The sequence below is a fragment of the Humulus lupulus genome, chromosome 3, assembly GCF_963169125.1.
Source record: "Humulus lupulus chromosome 3, drHumLupu1.1, whole genome shotgun sequence".
Taxonomy (NCBI): Eukaryota; Viridiplantae; Streptophyta; class Magnoliopsida; order Rosales; family Cannabaceae; genus Humulus; species Humulus lupulus.
Genome location: NC_084795.1, coordinates 202,640,971 through 202,664,689, shown reverse-complemented (window position 1 = coordinate 202,664,689; position 23,719 = coordinate 202,640,971). Strand labels below are relative to the sequence as shown.

Here is a 23,719-nt window from a genome sequence, read left to right as displayed (position 1 = left end):
TTTAGGTTTATATAAAATATATATTAAATTAAAATTAATATTAATTAAATTTTAATTTATATAATTTTATAATTGATTTTTTAAAATATAATATTAGTGCCACGTGTCACGTAGTAATACGTCCACTTGTATTCCTCACTTGACATGTCACCATATTCATCACATGTCAGCAGCCACATCACCTTTTTTAATTATGTAAAAATTGGAGGGAAAAATAAGCGGGAATCATTAAAAATTTTCCCTCCAAACATAATCGCAGGTAAATCTAATACCTACCAATGGTAATGGTAGGTAATAATAAATTTTATAGCCCCACACGTTTTCTTAAGGAATCCTCTACCAATAGTCACTATGACAATATAATCGTAGGTAAAAGAATTCTTTAGCTACCAATAAATATATGTAGGTAAAAAATTGGTAGGTAAATGCTAAATTTCTTGTAGTGTCTCCCAACATGCGATCAGACACCAGGAACACAAGTGGAAGCAGAAATTCCCACCTGGAAGCTGTTTGTTGATGGGTCTTCCAACAAGCACAATTCCGGGGTAGGATTAATCCTTATAACACCATAAGGGTATTAGTTTCATTGTGCACTTAGATTTGGATTCATTGCCTCCAACAATGAAGTTGAATATGAAGCACTACTCGCATAACTAAGACTAGCCAAGGGGTTCTCTTCCCCATCTAGTGCCTCAAGAGCTCTGGTTTCTTCCATGGAAGGCGATTAGAGTTTGCTAGGAAGATACACTCTCGTGTATCTGTCAAGTCAGTATAGGTGGTGTAGATGGACTTGTAATTTTCACTAGGCTTATTCGTTTTGGTGCCATTCTGGCCACCCTCACTAGTCCCCTTTCGCTTACTGCTCCCCGCCTGGTTATTCTAGCTAGCAGGCTCAGTTGTAGCTGCAACATCTGTCACCACTCCAGTGAACTGAGTAGGGGTCTGTCATGTTCCTGCAACAACATAACGAGCCTCCTCCAGATTTATCCATTCTTAACTCCTTTTCGCTGGAGTTCTTTCCATAAATCACCTTCTACAGTGAACCCTGTTCTCATGGCCATGAGATCGGAGTTGTCATCAACATCCCTAGCTCGTGTTGGTGCTTTGGTGAGTTGGTTTAGATATACCTTTAGGGACTCACTGGGCTGTTGTTTAATGTTAGAAAACGAATCAGCTTCAACGTGAGCTTCCTTCGCAGCTTGAAAATGACTCCTGAACTCGAAATACAATTTCTTCCACGAGGTGATTGAATGTTTCTTGTACTTGTTGAACCACAATCTTGCCGGTCCAGTCAGTGTTGCGGGGAACAAGATATATCTTAATTCAAATCAAACATTGTGGACCATCATTAATGTGTTGAAAATCCTGAGGTGATTGGATGGGTCAATGTTTCCATCATATGTGGGCATGGTTAGCATCTTAAAGCCAACAAGATACGGAGCTGCCACAATTTTAGGAGCAAAAGGCTCGAGCTCCTCATCGAAATCACAATCATGGACTTCTTTTCCAAATAGGAGTCTCTTCGTCTATTTTTCCATTAAGGTTGATCGCTCGAGGGTTGGTTCCTTGGCATCTAGGCTCTTCGGGGGCTGATCATCGGCCCCTATCCTACTGTTGTACATGTTAGATGGGTTATTTTCCCTCCAAGCTTGAGCTCGGTTAGGTGGGACATTCTCATTGTCGCATATGATAGATGGATCTCCCCTGGGCTGAATATAACTTAAATCATCATGGAGAATTGGATGTCCTCTTTGTGAGTTACGATGATCACCCAGGTCAGAATGTGGATTGGAGCGAAGACTTTGTGTGAAGCTTAAGTGATTCCTCAGGTTGCTCTCATGCTTGCTTCTGCGCTGGCTTTTTGTCCAGTAGCTTCCATTAGCAAAGCTTATAGCTCATGGCTGGGATCAAGGACCTGGATTATTATCGCAGGATCATGGAAGATAAATGCCCTTTAAGGGGGGAGGATTTATCTCCTCGAGCTGGAGCATTCCTCTGTGGGCGAGGTGGCGTTAGATGTCGAATTGGTGACAAAGGATGCCTTATTGGTGAAGCTATCCTTGTTCCATCGAGGCACACTAGATTAGCTCGCCCTTGGTCTACTCTAACTTCCTGGGTTTGAGTTAGGGTTGGTTCATTTCTTCGTGTTGTAGGCTCTGACCGTGGCACGGATGGATTTGCTGGGATGTCTCGCCTCCTCAAATCGGTCCCAGCTCGCAATGTTTGGCCAGGCTAGTTACTAGGAGTGTGAGTTGAATTATTGTTCCTGCGAGGGTTGGTGGGTTGAACATTCCCTAGGGTCCGTTTAGAAGGTATGAAACTCGAAGTTGCAGTCCCAATGGACTGACCGACATGTGGTCGATGATTCCTATTAGTATAAGCAGGTTTAGTATTTCGCTGAATCCGCTCAGAAGGTAAGGAGCTCGAAGTTGCAGTTCTGACATAGCGATTAAGATTAGGTCGATTATTCTTGTTGACCTATGGGACCCACTTTGCCTCCTTCTGATGTTAACATTAGTTGCATGAGGGGGTAATCAAGCAAAGAACTTCTCAATCTGCTTGTTAGCGTGGGCGAGATGGCTCCTTAACTAGGCATTTTCAATGTCGATGGTTGTCATGTATCCCGGATGAGGATTTGGTGGGTGTGAGGTTGAGCCCCCAACATCATCTTGGTCCACATGTTGTTTTCCAGAATGACGTTGAGTAGTTGAGCCTTCTCCAGTGGGGATGGTCGCATGGTGAACCTCCTGATCATCAGGTTTCTCTGTCTCGTTGTCATGCATAGATTGGGTGACCACCATGGCAAATGTTGGGTGAAACTTGCATGGGGAATTAAGCCTAATATGCTCTCAATGAAAGCACCAATCTGTTCATGCGGTTTTTCGCCAAGAGTGGATTAAGAAATAAGAAAATAGAGAGATTACGCTTTTTCTAAATAGTGATTGGATAAATAAAAAAGAATTAAGATCACCCACACTTTCTACGTGGTTGAGTGGTTAAAATCCAACTAGTCCATGATTCACTCTTACTATTCTGTTTGTTTCTCATCGTGAAATCGTCTGTCACAATTTCACCAGAGTTTCAGTATACCAAATGCTCTTTCCCATTCTGTCCATTCTCCCCTGTATTTATAGAAGATTCTTCCTGGACAGTTTTGGGTAACAATAAATAAATATGGTAACATAAATTTTTGGGTAACTTCTCATTTACATAAATACATTAATGCATATTGATTCTATGCCCCCAATATTGGGTAATAAATACAAAACAATACATGAGCATTAATCAATGTATAAGGAATCTAATAGTCTTTTTGGAACCTTCACTGTGCGTCATGATCAGGCTTCCGCGAGTTGAATACTTCCTTCGAGTTGGCTGTCAAAGAACTAACCTGAATTGACACGGGTCACGTTCAGAGTTTAACGAAAGCGATTTGGCCATCGCGCATCTCGAACTAAGCTGTTGGCGAAAGAGGCGATCTGGAGACTATCTGGTTGTCGTAAGCTGTCAAGTTTGACTCGAGATGCTCACTCCAGAGTTAGCTAGATGTTCTATCTGTACGCTTTCTTCATACGCTTGTCTGCCAGCTGTACCCCGTGCTGAGTAATTCAATTCGTATTTATTTTGGGGTACAACAGATGTTAACATAAGATCACTAGAGGTATACAGTGATTCACAGTTGGTCGTTAATCCAATTCTAGGAGAATATCAAGCCAAAGGGTTGAAAATGGGCACGTATCTAACAAAGCAAAAGACTTGTTCGCGCAATTAAAAAAATATACATTGCAACGAATTCCCCGATACCAGAATTTCAAAGCCGACACATTGGCCAAGTTGGCAAGTTCCAAAGATGCAAATATGCTAAACATAGTATCGGTCGAACATCTATCACCCCCGGCGTACAACAAGATGATTCCACCCTGGTTATACATACAACTGATACTTGGATGACTTCTATTATCCAATACCTCGACCAGGGAATATTGCCAACAAAAAGGAATGAATTGAAGAAACTACAAAGACAGTTTGCATGATTTGTTCTAGTGGATGGAATTTTTGCATCAACAAGGATATTCTATGCCCTTATTATGATGTATTCCCAAAGAAAAAGCTAAGAAATTACTACAAGAAGTACATGAGGGTTTTGCGGAGACTTGGCTGAGGGGCCGAGTTTATCAATGAAGATTCTACGATAGGGGTACTTTTTGCCTACAATGAATGAGGATGCAATGGAATTTGTGACAAAAATGCAACAAGTGCCAACGATTTTCCAAAATACCTCGAGTAGTCCTAAATGAGATAAAGCAGATGCAAAGCCCTTAGCCATTTGGAGTTTGGGGAATAGACCTGATCGGATCTTTGCCAATGGAAAAAGGGGGTGTAAAATACGCAGTAGTAGCTGTTGACTACTTCATCAAATTGGTAGAAGCTGAGCCGCTTGCCTCGATCATGACCAAGAAAGTTCTAGACTTTTTCATCAAAAACATAGTGTGTCAATATGGACTGCCAACTAAAATAGTATCAGAGAATGGCACGCAATTTGATAGCGACCTATTAACCGATTTTTGCAAGCAACAAGGTATAACTAAAAGCTTCTCATCAGTTTCCCATTTGCAAGAAAATGGACAAGTCGAAGCTGTGAATAAGAAGGTAAAAGACACCTTGAAGAAAAGACTCGAACACGCAAAGGGAGCTCCGCCAGAAGCATTACCAAAAGTTCTCCAGTCGTACACCATTTTCCTTGGCATATGGGTATGAAGCTATGCTAGCGGTTGAGTTAGATCCACCCTCACATTGAAGGCTAACATATGACCAGAATACTAATCATCAGTTGTTGATGGAATCATTAGACCTGATAGAAGAAGGAAGAGAGAAAACTCTGCTACGAATAGCAGCCCATCAACAAAAGGTCGTTTGATATTTTAACTCTAAAGTACGACAGAGAAATTTTGCTTTAGGAGACTTGGTACTTAGAAAAGTTTTCCTCAATAATCGCGACCAAGTTGCGGGAGTCCTTGGGCCAAACTGGGAAGGCCTATATCAAGTTGAAGAAATTCTTCAACCAGAAACGTATAAACTTGCCCGCTTAAACAGAGATTTTGTTCCTCGATATATGAATGGAGAACACCTGCACAAGTATTATCAATGAAAATTTCTTTTTGAAGAATTTCTTGTATTCATTAGTTTTTATTTTTACAAGTTTTTGAACAAGGGCTGGTCAGTTGTTTGACTGATCGCTTATAAGTATAAGATTATTTGATCACTCATACAAACACGAATTTGTCCATTTTTACGGGAAATAAAAGGAACTCTGCGCAGCCAGTTATTCTTGCCAATTTTTGTATTGTTTACAAGTATTTTCTCATTACGTGTGTTGTTTTGCTATATTTTCATAATTATTTATTAGAACGCGAGCAATAACGTTCGAACAAGTATTGGTCTATGGCAAGTTACCGAGCAACTTAAGCTCCTCAATCACTTGGGGGCATATAAGATAGTAAGAAGCAAATCATATGAATATATATAAACACATGAGCAAAATAAGGGAAAGCATGTAACAACACTTAGAATATTTTAAAAAATTTTAGATTTTGCACAAAAAGTATAAAGTGTTATGTTAAGTCCGGTCATGCGAGAAGATGTTATAGTAACAATTATAATATAAAAAAGTGACTTCTTTACACCGCGAGTAGTTTTGCTCAGATGTAATTAAAAAACTAGCATAAAAGTAAAATTGCCTTGAGCAGTAAATTGTCTCAACATCACAAACAGGTCGTTTAGATGTTATAATTACAAAATAAAATGATAGAAATAAATTCACTGAGCCAGAGGGTCTTGACGAGGCTACTCATCGATGGTTTCTCCAGCCTCCTCCTCTCCATTGATCCCTATGGCCAAAGAAATCTCAAGAGATGCAGGGGCATTTTTCTCCTCCTCTAGTCGAGCAGCGCATCAAGCAAGCTTATACTCCTTTATCTATTTGGGAAGATAATCAAAGTTTGCACCTTGATTGTTCTTCCAGAACATATAAAAGCAGGTGAAGGTTACACCTTGAAACCTCTCTAAGTTTATCGCATTAATCTCCTCAAGTTGTTACACCTTTTCTGTAACGTCCTCCTAATCTAGGACCGTTACATTGTGTACTTTAAATAGTGTCAGGCTCGCTAATCAAGTTATTTGGTTATAAACGTGTAACTAAGGTTAACGTCAAGGGTTAGGGTTAAAAAATTTGGCCAAAGGAACTATTAACTTTTCATTTAAAAAGTTTCATACATACATGGGATCCCAAAATATTACCAATAACTGTTTAAAGGTTGTATATACATCAAAAGTTACAACTGGCCGACCTAAGTGATAAAAGAAGGGATACTACCCTAGTTCCTCTGAGATATCCTTGGCTGTGGTGGACGAGTAGCCGTATATGTACAGGCCGCCACCAAAGCTCTCCAACTCATTGCTGGTCAAGCTTTCCTTTCCCCTTACCTGCACCACATAGCACCCGTGAGCCAAGGCTCGACAAGAAAACTTAAACATGTGCATGAACAAAAAATACAGATTTCCAGATACTTATCTAGCATGCCCAGTAGTAATGACCTACTCATGCATGCATACAATTACAAATAAATGGTCATTGGCCATTCTGGGGCTGCTTCTCTGAATAGTTGACCATAGAGTCAACCCCGGGGCCCTATGCCTTAGCTATGTGACCATAGAGTCACTTGGGGCCCTCGACCTTAGCTCTGAGTAACTAGCCATAGAGCTAGCCAAAAGCTTTGTTTTCCAATGACCATAGGGTTGGACAACGTAATAGTATGTTGTTGATTTGGGTCTAAGCCTTTCGACCAGCGCGCAGCGCGCTATTGCCGCCCTTGACTAATAAGTTAGGCCCTAAACAAGGTATTTAGTTACATGTACAGATAAGCATACTTCAGATAATACAAGCATGCATACATATTAATCATATAACACCATCAATTAAATGCAAACATAGTAATAACCATGTTCCCTAACTGGGTCGAGCCCTAGCGACACAAACCATGCGAATAACCATATAACACTTTGCCTGAAACAGAATATTCATGTATGTTTAATCAATAAGTGAAATCATAACTTAAACACATTCATTCTCAGCGGCCCGAGCCCTAATAAAAGTTATAATCAACAATTGGGCCAATCCCTATTCACATATATCATGTATTGGGCGTAGTCTTCATACTTCAGGTCCGAGTGCACAGTAAAATAAGAACGAGCCTTGAGCACGATCCCGGTTCCATGCCCCTAGTGATAACCTAGTCAAAACCATAATATAGGATCATGTCAATAACGAGTAAATAAATTCTTCTAGACTAAGTCCCAGCCCCCGAGACATCAAATTCCACTAAACTGGGTAGTAGAATCGATCCCGAGCCCTTAGGTTTGAGTTCCCGTTGCTCAAGACCTAAGGTGGCCAAAATAGCTTAGGTGGGTCGTGGCTTTCCCCTAAGGGTGGCGGTGCACCTCCCAGGTCAGAGGTCCCCTCCTGCCTGGAACCAGGACATGGGCCGCGACTTGCCCTAGAGGGTCACGACCCTTGGCCCTAGGTTCGGTTGGGTCGCGGCGCCCCAAGAACAAGGTCGCGACTTGACCTTGCGAACCCATAATTCCTTTATTTTTCTCCAACCAAAAAGCTACCAAAATCTACCCAAATCAATCCTAGAACAACAATTAAATCCTCCTAACAATATCAGTATAATACCAGCAACAAAACCCCAGCTCAACACACTCAAAACTCCACCCAAAACTTAAATTCATAACCTTGAGCCTCAAAGCTCAAGAACAACCAAAATTAAATAGAAATTCAATGGAAATAAAGGTCTAAAACTCACTTCAATTGGCAAAAAATTTCCCCCTAGCTGTAGCTAATCCAATCCCAACTTTAGGCCTTCAATTGCCAAGCTTTCAGCCCAAAGATGTCCTTAATTCTCAAAGAATTCACTTAGAAAAGGTGAGAGATAATGAGAAAGAGAGAGAGAGAGAGTCGGTTTGGTGAGTATCTAAAAGAATGTTTGAGTGTTTGTTTTTGTTTTCTTAAGGCTTAAGTAACTTAAGCTAATCCCGAGGCTCGGGGTACCAAAAACATTTTCGAGGGAAAAATAGTCAAAATCCTCGGTATTCCCTCTTAATGTCATTGACTCCAAATATTTCCTCGAATACTTATTCCTGTTACCCAATAACCCGATAATGTATTAGTTACCCACAATACCCCTTGACTCACCCCAAGTCAGGTATTGGATCCCATTGCGACTTTCCTGCTAACTTTCTCCCTAGGTTCCTCTCATGCCGAGTAACCCAAATAAACCCACATGATAATGTGGTCCCTCATATATATCACATATATGCACATATATACAATTATGCCCATAACAGGCCAAATTACGAAAATTTCCCTTCTAATAAGAAACAGGCCCACATGAATATTTAATACTCCTAAACATGCGTATCTAATTATATTATCATATAACTCACATAATCACATAATTACACACAAATATAACTCATATAAGCATACAACTCCATAAATTGCCATCCTGGTCGCCTAATCAAGGCCCTAAGCCTTATTAGGTAATTTGGGAAGTTACATTTTCCTCCAACTCATTGGCCTCCTTCTGACTTGCGACCAAGTCATCCTAAAGCTTGACCGCCTCATCATGGTTAGCCTTGGATGCAGCCTTGTATTTTTCTTATAAAGTTGTGGCCTTGTCTTAGTCCTCCTTGGTTTTTCTTAGCTCCTCATTGAGGGCCATGATCTGGTCCTTTGCTGCTTTTTGATCCTTAGCAAATTTGGAGCCATCTTCTTCAACACGGCACCACCCATTATTTATGGTCAGGATGGCCTGCGAGCAGCATAAATGTGACATTAGTAAAACAAAAAATAATAATAAGAAATACAATAGTTAGAAAAGACTTACGACGAGCATTTCATTGAAACCACGACCAATGACCTGGTCGGTTTTCAGCAAAGGAAGAGAGGCAAATGCCTCTTTGTTGAGTCGATGTTTGGCCACCTTTTGCAGCTTATCGATGTTGGTCAACATCTCAGTCATAGATGGATCTCCCATCTACTCGGTGGAAGATTCAAGTTGAGAAGAGGGAGAAGGAGTAGTGAGATTTGTAGGAGGAGTCTCCGTTGATCGAGATTTCTTACTCGGAGGTGCCCCACTGGTGCCTTCGGCCTCTCTTTTGGTCGATTTCTTTGAGCCAATGGTTCTACATCCTGAGGCGTAGATGTCAAAAGCATTGTTCACCTACATGACTAAAAAAACGAGTGAACAGATTAGTTAAAGTTTTCACAAGAATTTATAATGATCGACAAGGGTAAATTCTAAGTATTGTGCCTGAACTAAATTTATTGGTCTCTACTTTAACTAAGTTATTACTGCTACAAAAATTATCCTCCTCGAAAAAATCCAAATTAAAGCTACTTGTTGGAAAAATAAATTTGCCATGCTAGTCGAACATACTACTAGGAATGGGCAACATATTTAAAAGAGTTGAAAATTCATACCATTTTCATCCTCGGATGAGTCATATATCCGACCAGGATGATGGGGAGTTTTTGTTTTCTCTTCCCGTGGGAGGGAGGAATAGGTTCTGGTCGAGGATTGCAGATTGGTTCCTAGATGGTGACCCCCTTCGAACGATGCCTGGAGGGTTGGGAGACATCTTGTGGCTGGTCGGAAGAAATTTTCTCCTCAGTACCTTCTCTTGTGGCACTTCTAGCAGTTGTTTCTTTCACATCTTGGTGAGGCTCCAACAGGCTGACCAACCTTAAATTATTTTCATTTTTGAGCTCCTTGGCACTCTTCTCCACAGAGGTCATGCTGGCCAGGGAAACGACCCTCTCTACCATGCCTTGGGTAGGCTTTGGTCGAAACCATGGACCTATATTTAACAAATAAACTAAGACAAAGAAGAAAGAAACGACCAGAATTTTGAGCAGATTCAGAAGAAAAATTACCTCCCCAAGTGAAGGACAAGTTTTTCGCTACGGGATCGGTGGTGAGGAAATACCCTTGGAAGTATTTACCGAGATTGGACTTATAGGTTATATCGATCAAGAATGTAGGGGAAGATTCTTGATGGAAGAAATGAAAAAACCCCGTATTATTTTGGTTAGGGTTGGATTTAAGATCGAACAAGTAGTTATTTTCATGGGGAGTGGGGACAGGCCATTTCTTGTGATGGTAAATAATATAGAGCATTGATAACTCTTTATACTTGTTCGGTGTAATTTGTAATGGAGAAATGTTGAAATAGTTTGCCACTCCTAAAAAAAATTATGCAAAGGCAGAGTTGCTCCCACTACACCAAAAGATACTTTCCACAACACATAATTATAAGTCTTTTGAAAATGTATTATAATATATACTATGTAAAAAGTGGTTGGTAAAGTAATAGAAATAAAATATAAAAAAAGAGTTAGCCTACCCCGATATTTTTTTCCCATTCTCCTTCTAGTCTCTTTCTCTTCCCTTCGCCCTAGCCACCACTCCCATAACCACCATCGTCCTTAGCTCTGACCACCTAACCACCTTCCTCACAACCCCTTTTCTTTGAGCCAAGCTCCAAATCTCAGGCACCTGTGAACCCAACCCCCAAACCATGTGACCCCAGGTGCGAGCCCACCTCTGCGTGCCTTCGACCTAGTGCGACATCCATTCGCGGGCCACCACCAGGCACAATTCTGCACCCGTTCTGCTGTAGAGCCCCGAGTGTGCACCAAGCGAGGACCTAAATTCCACAAGCCCAGGCGCGATTCTGCACTCGTTCAGGTGTAGAGCCCCGTTTCTAATGTTCCAGAGAAAATAATCATCTTATAACTCTTCGGTCAGTACTACTTCCTCTCTCTTCATTTTTATTTTCTCTCTTTATCTCTTTCCGGTTGGTTCTTGAGGAACTATGGAAATTGGTAAGTGAGAAAGGAAAAAAAAACCCAGACCTTTACGGGCTAAATCCAAATGCTCTTTCACTTCTCTATGTTTCTTAGATATCTAACCCTCAATTATAGTTAACAGAGTTGACAAATTTTATAATTCAATTCTCAATCTCAATTTCAATTTTAATTTGTATAATATATTTTGAGCAAATTTGAATAATAATAATAAGTTTTACTATTAATGTAGGATGAGAAGTTTGAGATTCGGAAATAGACATATAGGGGTCAACAGTATAGTCAGATTTACTTTGCTCGTCTTCACATGTTGAGGACTATTCTCTATTCCCTTGATCCTAATTAGAAACCTCATTTACCAGGTCCTTGCAAATTCTAAGACTAATTTCAAAAGAGGTTTAGTTGTGTTCTAATAGTTTTTTTTTTTTGCTTCAATCTTGTATATGCGTTGTGGTTGCATGTTTATTTTGAATTGGGTTTTATTTTTTTACTACTTTGTAGGTTTTTGCTGTTTAGTTATGTTGATGTTTAGCTATCTGTTCGAGCTATGGCTTTCATAAATCTTGTTCTCCTGTTGAGTTTTGCTATATGTACTATTTTGGAATTAGAAGAGGGGAAGGAATGCATAGTTGTTGGAACCTTGTACAACCACATGAAACTCAAACCTTCAATTCTTGAGGAGTACTCTAAGGAGGTATAGTTGTTGCTTGTATTGGTGCATATATTTTGATACATGATCATTGGATTTGAATAAGAATGGAATATTTGGAAAGTAAAAGTTTGCAAACTTTCTGTGTAGTTATAAGTTCTACCATTATGTAGTTATGTGTAATAAGGATTTAAGTTTGATTTCCCTAGTTTGGTAAATTTTGCCATTAGTTATGTGTAATATGGTTAAAATGGGAAGGTTTAATTTTTGTATATCTTTTTCTCTTTTCAATCAACTTACTATCAAATTATGCTCTGTTTTATAGAGCGAGAGTAGAAAGACTATCTTTTTTGTTACTTTTAAAAGTTGTTATATTAATGAATAATTGATTAACTTATTCTACTCTGCATATGGCTTTATTTATAAAGTGTTAGTAGAAAGACTATCATTTTTTTTTTTACTTTCGTTCATATATTTTTTCTTTGTTTTAAATAAGACTGCATGCTAACATTTTCTTGTGCAATAGTGATAGCTTCTTTTATTCATAGATTTTTCTTTTTTGGGAGTTTCCAACTTTCATGTTTCAGCCATATTAGGATTGATATTTAGTTAAATATAATACTAATATGTTTCAGTCACTACACATTGTATGTATGTATGCACGTGTGTATATGGTTTATCTCTGTTTTCTTTTGATTGATTTTTAGTCATTTTATTCAGCTCTCATTTTGATTATATTTTGTGGAAAAGTTTGTAATTATTATGTATTAAGAATATTAGTATTAGTAATATTATTATTATTGTTATTACTTATTGCTATGTCAGGAAAAAAAAAGAGAGAGTTTATAAAAGAAAATAATATACTTGTTGACTACTAGTTTTTTATTTTGTGGTTTATAGTAATACCCAGAATCTCATACTTGACATTAACAGGTATTTTGTGTTTGTCATTTGACTAACTTTGATGATCTTGAGTACTTATTATATAGATATTTATTTTCTTTTGACAATTATGTAATTTGATTTTGGGGCCAAAGTAGAAGAAATCAAGGTGAATCTAGCTTGTGTTCTGGTAAAGATGACCCAATTTTGAGTTATGAAACTGGTTTGTTTTTAGATATGTACCCCTTTTTGGTTCCAAATTCAATTATTAACAAAATTATTTATCTTAAATTCTATATAATCTTATTGCCAATGCTAGTCTACTAATAATATAAGACTTTGATTTCGGAACAAAATAGGTCAACTATATTGTCTCTACATAATCAAATCAAGCATGTTTCATGCTGATTTTCTTTAAGGGAACCGTACATGTAAAAGGCACCCAACTGAGGGGCCTTTTTCCCACACCAAGCCATTTGCAAATGATTCCAAAACAAAGTAAGAAAAACCTATATAATATTAGCTTTTTGTTTGGTTGTTTATTTTAGGTGTCAATATCTCTATTTGTGTTTTGGTTTGGATTGTGTTAAAGGGATCGTCAATATCTCTCTTGATGTCGCAAAATAGTCTTTGATTCATAACTAGAAGGGATCCTTCTCTGACAATGATTTTGGTCCAGGATTGTTGGTAATCAAACTTCCAAGTTTAGTCTGTTGTGTTTTTTCTCTCTGTTTTTTTTGGCAGTGACTTCGAACATAAGGCACACTCTGTTGCTGATTTTTGTAGCTTAGTTTATTGTGGTGTTCTATTTGTATTACTCTTTTATGAGTTTCTTATGGCTCGTTGGACTTAGTCTAAATACATGGTCATGCTCTTTATTTAATCTCTAAAACTACTTCAGACTAATGAATTGGCACAACCATTTATGCTCTTTATTGCTTCTTTTTTAGTAAGCCTACTCACATGTTTCCCTTGCACACATATAATATGAGTGTCATCTAGATTCTAGGCCATTGGATCTTATATATATCTTACATCATGCAACTATGTTTATATGCACACAAGCATATGTAGTGCTCTTTATTGCTTCTTACATTATGCTATTATATTTATATGCACAGAACCATATGTTTATGATTATATATATAAACATCTTTGACCTTGTTTCAACCATACACGACTTTCAGTACATATTAAAGATAAATTTCATGAGCTAACAAAGTGCATACATGGGACCTATTAAGTAACTCTTCACGATTATCAGAAAAATTAAGTTGCCTATTTTATATGGTCTCTTTTGTTATTTTTGTTCCCTCTTGAGAAAATTAGTTCGTTCTTAATTAATTGCTTTTACAGTATACCATAACTCAAAAAGTGACCCAATATATATAATTAAAGGACGTCAACGTGATGCCAATTTATTGTACTTAAATTCTGGATATAATTTTTATGTAATAATAAAGAAGAAGAAAAAACACACTCACACACACACATCACCAGTTTGTTAAGCTTTTCTTAAGATTGTTGGTCTTATTGTGAGAATAATATATATTTTTGTACGAAATTTTTTTTATACATATATAGAAGACCTTAATTTTATCACACAAAATAACAATAAACTTTTATGTTAACGTTTCATTTAAAAAATTGTATAGCTTTTGGTCACTTTTGGTCACTGAGTGAGTAGTGTTACTTTGACTATTTTTTACTGTCATTTCTTTGTTGTTCAGTTCTGACCCAATATAAAATAACAGAGTTACATATGGGTTTTTCTCCGTATTAGGCCATTTGTAATTTTTGGAGTTATATTTGTATCTATCTATCTATTTCACATTCAGCTCAAGTAATTATAACTTATTCTACTTCTTCTTTTAGTGGTTTGAAAAATTAATATTTTGTTTATTGTCTTTATTAATTGGGTGTTAAAAGACAGGTTAATTAAGATATGTGTCATGATGTATGATTGGTTATTGGTTTAACAGTGTTTTTTGTAGTTATTTTAAGTGGGAATGTTTCTCTGCTTTGTCCCAATATCTTCATATTAATGTTTAGTTTTAGTATTTGGGAATTTCAGCTATGCTAATGAAATATAAACACACATAGAGATATGGAGTTTTGCTTTGCATAAGTCATTCATTAGTCTTGGAAATCAAACATGCATTCTAGCCATAAATCTTTTACGATATTGAGTATGTCTCCTTTATTTGGTTTGAGAATTTACAAAGGCCTACTGTAGATGTTTTTTGGTTTTGGAGTTGCTAAATTTCTAGAGTAAAAAATGGCAGTTGTAGTATTTTTTTTTAATCTCTAAAGTTGTGTTGTAAAAAATGGCTATTGTACAGGTTCATGTTTTGATTTGCTCAGACCACAAGACATTGGGACCTTCTCTATTCTGCTCATGGTGGTGGACTAGATTGAAATTGTTATCTCTTCTCTTGATCAGGTGAGATGAATTCAGTCAAAATTATTTACAAATTCTATATTATATCTTGATTACTTTCCATTTTGATCAAATGTAATTGGGTATATCTTAGTTTCTTTTTAATTATTTGGTTTTCAATCCCTCTAAATCATTTTAACAATCATTATTTATGCTTTAAGATTAGACAATGTTTTTGTTGAATTCAATATTTTCTTCATTCGTTGATGTTTTTTTAATAGCTGATTTATTGACTGAAGTTGCAATATGATGCCTTTTATATTGAACTATGGTCCATTTTGTTTCAGAAAAATGTTTATTCTTTGTTTGTTATTTCCTTTCATCTTCTACTTAAATTTACTCTTTGAACATGGAGATAGAGGAGAAAATCAACAGTAAGAATCTTATTAATTGCTTTTTTGACACCTTATTTTAAGACATAAGAAATCTTACTAAACAATGAGACTAATGTAGCTAAATGCTGTCATTCATTAAATTTTCATGAAGTTTAATTTTAAAAGAAAATCAAATTTTAAGCTGCTATGTTTCTTGGTAAAATTTCTTTACATATTGATACTGATGAGCTTTATCACCAACTAATTTATTTTCTCATTTGTCTGAGAGATGAACAGGTGCCAAAAAAAAATATCAAAAAAGTCTTTGACTATAGTATTAATCCTTCTAAATTTGTTGGAAATAGAATATTTCCCACTTAAAGTAATTTACCTAAAAAAAATACACTGAACAAATAGTTTACCTGTGGTAGTTGTAATCGACCTTTCATTTGGGCTTGCTTGATGTATTGTATTTGAGTACCTTAAATTTGTGCTTATTTGTGGCAATTATACTCGGTCCTTATGTGTATTTGGTACCTTCATATTTTCATGAATGAAACAAATTGGATCTCTTTCTAATTTTATTTGGTGCCTACTTTTGCAGAATTTAACATTCATGTGATTTCTAAATACTATGAGTTAACTATATTCATGTGGTTTTCAAATAATAAATAATATTATTGGCAAAGGTTAAAAGTAAAATAAAAAAAAGGTGTTGGAAATACTATAGTATAATATTTTACAACTTGCAAACCATGTGATCAAATGATTTTTAATATTTTTACAATTGGCATAGGATGATCTCTGTCTGCAAAATGGTTTATCACCACCCTTTAAGTCAGGAGTCACTTTGATTGTTTTGCTTTGGCTTAAATATCCCAACAAAATGGGTGGTTTTGATTGTTTTGCTTAGGCTTAAGTTTTAGCACATATAGTTAGTTAGCTCTAACTGTAATATAGGTTCAGCTATAGTTAGTTAATTAGTGTGGTTAGTTTCCTGTTAATCATTTCTTGGTTTCCTGCTCCTTTTTCCCTCTCTTTGTATCGTTGTACTATTCAGCTATAAATAATAAAGTCCCATATCTCTGGTACATTTACAGAGATCATTTTATCCAATTCATTTTCTATTAAGTATTCGTATGTGTGTGTGATGGCAGTGATCACACAGGGGGGGCTGTTTGGAAGTATTAGATGCTATTATTTAATCACAAAGGAATGTTGATGATACCATGTAGTACAGTGTGATGGTGCTCCTTCCTATGATGATACCATCTAGATAATGACCACCATTGATTACTAAGGCATGCCAAAGGCCTTTGTGATTTTCAGAGATTACCCCCAAAACAGAAGCTTCTATTCCTCTTTTTTTATTTTTACCTTAACAGAGATGAAAATCAATTTAGCAGAGGTTATAGAAGCTAGAAGCTAAAAGTTAGATAAGAAAATGAGATAAAAATATTGCTAGACAATTTTATTGTGACAGTCTTATCTCCATGAAGTTTAATAAAAAGGTCCAATTATTAAGAGACGTGTATAGAATCCATTATTTTTTGTTTTCCCTCTTTTTTTTTTATATAATTCTTTTGGCTACTCCTTCTCATGATTAATTCAGTATTGATTATATTTTTTTAGCTCATTACAAGTGCTGAATCACAAATATTCAACACTTGCATATATTTGGATAAAGTTTAGTTCATTCATTCTCTATTCTCTCTGATGAATGTGGTGCTATTTGGAGAGACCAGTGATAAGGAACACAACATAGTGAAAATTTCATCTGTTTGCCATAATGGAGTTGTACTGTATTGTATGTATTTGGTTTTGATTCATGTTAGGGTGATTTGTGCAGGATAATTGGCCTTCTGTGATATTTGCAATGGAAAGAGGGGTGGTACTTAGCCTTGGAAATCTCTCAACTCAGTATGCTTGGGCTTTTGTTGGCTTATCAGTCACAGAAGTGATCACTGCAAGTATAACAGTTGTTATAGGTCATTTCTTTCGTTCTCTCTCTCTCTCTGACCATTTCTAAATGTTGATGTTTGTCTGTGTTGCTCTTATAGATACTAAATTTTTTGCTTCTGTTGCAATCTTTAATGGTGACAGGAATAACCTTGAATTACTTTTTAGACAATAGAATTAATAGAGCCGAGATCCTTTTTCCTAGCATTGGCTGCTTCTTGGTTGCAGTTTTCCTTGCTTCTGTTGTCCACTCATCTAATGCAGTTGATAATAAAGGAAAGCTTGAAGGTTTTTCATCTAAAGAAGGGTATGTTTCGTTCATTAAATGTTAAGGTTATCAAAGAATTATCTTGTTTTTATTCATTTCTAAAAAGAAAATCATCAAGCTTGTTGAGTGATGCAATTTTTACATAAATTGTTTTGTTTGATGGTGCACTTAAGGATAATGAGAATGAGCAGAAAACTAGTTGTACCACTATAGATGGCACTGTAAAAGATAATAATTTTCAGTATGGAAAATCAATTAAAATTCTCACATTTAGATGAAAAATGATAATCTTGTGTTGGAAAAATACTACACAACAATATTTGGACGTTCATCACCTGACATTCAAATCCAAACATCTCAAATTCCCTATCACATTTAATAATTATAACTCTTGCTACAGGTGTTTGGGAAAAGCACTCTCATTGGACTGTCCATATGTTTCTTTGCTGGTGTTTGCTTTTCTCTAATTTCACTAGCATTAAACTTGGCAACAAATGATCATTGGAATACATTGAAAGATTGGGTTCCTCACTTGGTTGTCTACATTGCATTCTTTTACTTCTCAGTTTCTTGTTTTGTCCTTGCTATAATCCTCACATCACATTCCTTTACTACCCTGTGCTGGACTTACCCAAATTATCATTCAAGGCTTATATGAATGACTGGAATGGCAGAGGCTGGGCCTTAATGGCCGGTCTGCTCTGCCGGTTTGGCAATGGTCTCCAATTCATGGGAGGCCAAGCTGCAGGGTATGCTGCAGCAGATGCTGTTCAGGTTGGTTCAAATTAATATTTTTTTTTTTTTTGATTCCAAACTTCTCTTTTGTGGGATAAACTTGTTTGTGCAAAATTTCAACTGAACCAAAATGTGCATCACATACTAATATGGACTTTTTTGGGGTGGTGATTGGCAGGCACTTCCACTAGTAAGCACTTTCTGGGGAATTCTTTTGTTTGGAGAATACAGAAAATCATCAAGAAGAACATATATATTGCTAGTAAGTATGTTGTCTATATTTATTGTGGCTGTTGCTGTTCTTATGGCATCATCAGGGCATCGAAAGTAGGAGTCAGCTGCATACACAACCCTTTGCCTTTTTTTTTTGGGTAGTGTTTTGTGTAAAGAAATAAGTTGGCCTGTGGTTTGATAATACCAATGAGGATGCATTAACAAACTATACGAGAAACTGTTGGTTCAATCGATAGTATTATTTGATTGATTTGATAGGGAAGATGAGAAAGACAAAATGATAATGGGGACAATTTGAATTAATATTATGCACCATTTAATTAAAGTTCTAAGGTCACTTGAGTATAGATAGTTGTAGTAATGTGTGTAATATAATAACTTCATTATTATTCAAACTCAATTATTGTAAATTTGGTTGTGTCATGATATTATTGACTATTTTACATGAATGATATGATATTTCATGACCTCATTAGATTTTCTTTTATGTTTTATTTACCAGATTCAACAAGTGAACTGCAAAAGAAAATCTTATTTGGAAGGCTTTGGTGTGCTGACATTTGGAAGATCATGAATTCCTACCTTTACTTTTGAATATGCAACTATTTAAGACTATTTTGTTGACTATTGTGAGAATATTTTGTTTATGTTACTTAGGCAGTGTTGAATATCTTAAGACTTTTGGATTGTTTTTTAAGATAATCATGAATGTATTTTGACACAATATTTTGGTTATATGTGTTATGAACCATATAATTGGTACTCAAATATATTTGTATAATGTTAAGGGTGTTTTAAGTATATTAAATGAAGCGGGTTTGAATTAAAGCAATAAAAAATGATTATAATGTACAGATTTATATAATAATAATTCAAGCTTATCCAAATATTAGAATAATACAAAAAATGTGTTATTGTATCTTTTACAATAACACTGGTTTATAAGCATAAAATTATGTTATGCAAACTATTTTCTATAATGCAGAAAGTGTGTTATTATAAAGTGTATCATAACACTACTTTATAAGTACAAAAAAGTGTTATATAATCTATTTATAAATAGCATAATGAAACACTTATCTAACTATTAAAATAACACAACAAAAGTGTTATCGTAGGCTATACCATAACACATGTCTATAACTATGGAAAAGTGTTATGAAAAGTGCTCTGACCTACTATAACACCGCTTTCCTTAACACATCAAAAAGTGTTATGGTATATATTAGATAATACTTTTTCGGTTTTATTGAAAGTATTTTTTCTTGTAGTGTCCTGCCTTGATGTGATACCTCGACAAGGAATTGTAAGCACCACCAGGCATGTTTGCCCTCTGGTCATGGGTTGGTTTGAATAAATTAATCCCAGGAAGGCTATATTTCGTTGGATACTTGGCCACCATCCTGCTCGACATAATGCTAGGAGGGAAATGCACCAGGCTACATCCTTCTTTATGACTTCTCTTAAAAGATCATGGGAAAGGAGAAGCTCAGAAGGTTGCTCAATTGTTACAAATTGGTTGGTAGTCGAAGGACCCTCAACATTGGCCGCATGCTGGCCAATGTGAGGATCGGGGATCTATTTCTTTCTCTAAACAACATGCTTTACTCGGGCCATAGAAGGGTTTGAACTAGGATAGTTGGTTGATGGTATTGGTTATGTTGGATGTTGTGGAATAGGCAAAGTAGGTTGCTCGGAGTCAACGAACAGAAAATTGAGAAGATCTTCGTCTATTGCCCTCTCGCCTCTCAAGAGATCGTGGACGAATATCTAAGAAGAAGAAGGGGAAGCGAGAATCTATGACCAATAGGGGGAGAACAAAGAAAATAACTACTGTTCATGGAAATTAATTTAGATTTTAGCCAACCAACAAGTATTTAGCGACAAACAGACTCTAATATATGAGCAGGTGAACGTAACAGATCAGAAAGCAAAATATAAAAAAAATTCAAGAAAACTTTTCGATTTTGTCATAGGAGGGAGAAAACCCCAATTTTTTCCAATATTGAAAAATATAAATGTTACTTCGATTTTGAACACAAAATCAGTAGTTATACCTAGCTAAGGCCTTCCTAAACATTTTCACATTTCTAAATACTTCCTAAACACTTACTTAAGCCTAGAATCATACACATTCTTTCCAATAACTGACTATTCTCAAGGACATATCAACATCTTCATAGTAACAGTTATAAAAAGAGGCAAATCCTAACAAAAGCATAGAAAAATTGATGAAAAATGGAAGGAGGTTGTTAGAAAACTTACTTTATGAAAAGATTTCCGAAGAAATAGGTTGAAAATCTTCTAGGAATGCCTGAGATGTGTCTCAGATTGCTTGAAGAAGGAGAGTGTAAAGGAAAAAAGTGAAAAACAAGGAAGAGTTTATTTATACTTGTTACACCTAAATTTCGAGAGTAACTAGACATCCTCGAAATGTAGGCTCGAAAAGGTTAAGCTCAGGATCTACAAGTGGTTCTAGATCTGTTATTAGCACTTGAGCATGAGTCGCAACGTTCGAGCCTGAGCTGTAGGCTCGAAGACATCAAACTTCTCTGAGGAATGAGTTCGACCAAATTAGTGAGTGAAGAAGAGGCTACAACTGGAACAATGAGCTCGATGCTTGGCTAGTATCGAAAGCTCATCAACACAACGATCGAGCTCAATGACGTATTTGTCACACGAAAAGGCTGTTAGGATATCCCTATTTCGTAGGGATTCGCTATTATCGTGTATTGAATCCCTTTTATCATGGGATATTATGTAATTAACGCATTTAATGTATTTATTTCAAATTTGAATGCTTGATTGTAACTTCCCTAAATTGAGGGAAGATATTCCTACAACCAGGTCTATAAATAGCCTGGAGTAATTCATTTGCGTTCACGCACAAATTGTACTGAAGAAACACTACCAAATTACTTTCATTCAAAGCTTTGAGAGAGTATTGATAATAGCAGTGACTCGTGGACTAGGCAGATTTTAATTGCTAATCCACGTAAAAAATCTATGAATTCTTCTATTTCTTCTACATTCTTGTTTAGTGCTCTTCGTAATTAAGTTGACGAAAAATTACGTCAACAGTTTGGTGCTTTCGTTGAGAGCATTAAGCAAATCGTTGTATTGTTTAATCAAAACCTCCTACACATCATCAATGGCCGCCTTGAACATAACCATCCACAGAGGCCTGGGAAGTAACCCATGGTAGATCAGAGCCCCGATGAGGGGAGTGCATCATCGGCCTCTAGGGGGAAACTTATTCAGACACCTAGGCCCAATGAGGATTTGTATTCTTATCCTGAAAGGTACATACCAATCGTGGAATTGGAGAATTGCAGATTGCATGAAGAGCTTGCTGAGGCTACACTACAAAGCGAGGAATTGGATAGGAAAGTCGCTGAAGTATAGGCACCACCCCGAAGGACTAGAGGACAACCCTTAGGGAGTACGACTGCCATAATGGCCGAGCAAAGGGCCCAACAAGCTCAATTGAGGCCCAGAAAAAATATCAGCAATGGACGACCTGGGGGAAACTCTCAAAACACTGCTATGAACAATCCTACGGGGAATGAACCCGCTGGAACTTGGAATAATCGAGTTCCTTTGGTAGCTCAGAATGATAACCCCGAACCTATTAGGAACAACCCAGGGCCTGTGCAAGTCAATTTTGGACCTTCCAGACCCAATAACAGAAGGCCACCACCCTAAAAAATAAGTCACCTACCCTCTCTAATAAGACATCCCTCTCTAGCTAAAGAGGCACCCCAGCCATCTCCCAATGGGAATTGGGCAGAGGGTCAGGCACCCCAGAGACCCTCTTGGAGTGCTCGAAGTGGGAGCCGAGACATAAACCATAGGGCTCGACCTGAACAAGGGGGTAAACATGAGGTCCCGCGAGAGGGTCATTGAGGACATAGTGCACCTCAGCCAATGGGAAGTCAGATCTAGAACCATTTGAAAATTCTATTTAACGTTATTATGATGTAGAAATCCAAGTGACTACATTAAACCCTAGATAAGAAAATTAGTTCAAGGAAAAGAATAGAAAAAGAAGAAAGAGAGGAAATATAGAGAGGTCAAGAAGAAAGAGAGAGATATAGATCTAAAATAGTCTAAAGCATTCTTTTTATAGTGATAAGGTTGTGAAAAAGAGTTTTCTAGATGTTTCCATTTGTTACTTGATAATGCTCCAAAATATCTTTATTTGAATTTCAAATCTCGTAACTCTAGCTTGTGTAATCTTGTAGGTCAAATATCACCACGTAAACGTCTGAATTTGACTTTTCTTGAGAAACAAGATTTTGTAGGTCTTTGAATAAGCTTTCCAACGCTACCAAGAACATGTAAATCAAATAAGTAATTCAAGAGATATAGGAAAAATACTTTAACTATCTCAGATTCAAAATATCTCAGATTTTTCCAACAATTTAAGTTTGAATTCTCCTTTACTTCTCCAATCAATTCAAATAAATATATTTTTATTGTTTTTCTCTTGATTGAAGATAATATTTCAAATAAATTTTGAAATATTTCTCAAATATCCATTTAACAAATGACTACCTGAAAAATACAACAACCACACATAAAAAGAACTAAAAATATAAAATAATAATAATAAAACTAAGACTAAAAAGTATTAAAAATCTATCTTATCAAATTCCCCCAAACTAAAACTTTGCTCACCCTCGAGTAAAGAACACAAAAGATAAACAAAAACCAAACTAAAAACCTAAAAAAACCAACACAAATGAATCATGCCAACAACAACAATTTAAGCCTCAAAATATTATGAATAACATGCTTATATAATCTTCAAGAAAATCAACTTATAATCCAGAATTTTAGTCAAAACATTCTTCCAATTCACTTATGTCCAAACAAAAATAAAAGCTCTCAAAATCATGATTAATAAATAAAATGTATTCGAATCATTTGATGCTCACCAATTTTTTTTCATTACAATAAATTAATATCATTATCCCATAAGCTTGTTGTACTTACTAATCTCTACTAATGTAGAAAACACATGCTCAAAAATCAATAGGACTTTCATGGCTCATAATTGAACGACTTAGGTAAAGGTAGATGAAAAAGTCATTTAGGATCAAATATACCATAAGCATACAAACCAAACAAACCAATCTTATGGCAATCTCATGAACCCAAAACAATCCCAAATTTCTCAATCTTTCTTGCTTTGAGAGAGAATTCATACACATGTTTTTTTTTTTCTTTTTTTCATTTCATTTTTTTCTTCTAATGATACTACACTCACCAAGCTCTTTTTTTTTTTTATATTTTCAATAGGAGT

At 36.2% G+C, this 23,719-nt stretch overlaps 1 protein-coding gene across 3 annotated transcripts; it reads left to right on the top strand.

Moving 5' to 3' along the window:
* The first annotated feature begins 10,462 nt into the window (after window positions 1-10,462).
* On the top strand, window positions 10,463-19,235 carry LOC133823362 (ureide permease 1-like). 3 transcript variants are annotated; one of them, XM_062256054.1, is made up of 8 exons: window positions 10,463-10,866; window positions 11,542-11,624; window positions 14,804-14,904; window positions 17,065-17,203; window positions 17,319-17,481; window positions 18,117-18,216; window positions 18,356-18,439; window positions 18,914-19,235. In XM_062256054.1, the coding sequence occupies exons 4-8, from the start codon at window positions 17,092-17,094 to the stop codon at window positions 18,983-18,985; spliced, it is 531 nt and encodes a 176-aa protein (XP_062112038.1). In that variant the 5' UTR covers window positions 10,463-10,866; window positions 11,542-11,624; window positions 14,804-14,904; window positions 17,065-17,091; the 3' UTR covers window positions 18,986-19,235. The 3 variants fall into 3 exon arrangements, with proteins under 3 accessions (XP_062112038.1, XP_062112037.1, XP_062112036.1); XM_062256053.1 differs by having other exon boundaries at window positions 11,539-11,624; XM_062256052.1 differs by lacking the exon at window positions 11,542-11,624.
* Window positions 19,236-23,719: the final 4,484 nt, after the last annotated feature.

What these genes read in the sequence shown, in the direction of transcription:
- LOC133823362 (XM_062256052.1), top strand. Translation starts at nt 17,092, where the DNA reads ATGGAAAGAGGGGTGGTACTTAGCCTTGGAAATCTCTCAACTCAGTAT. An exon ending in GGTTTTTCATCTAAAGAAGG is followed by an intron (nt 17,482 to 18,116) that starts GTATGTTTCGTT and finishes CTGGAATGGCAG; the next exon opens with AGGCTGGGCCTTAATGGCCG. An exon ending in CTGCAGCAGATGCTGTTCAG is followed by an intron (nt 18,217 to 18,355) that starts GTTGGTTCAAAT and finishes GGTGATTGGCAG; the next exon opens with GCACTTCCACTAGTAAGCAC.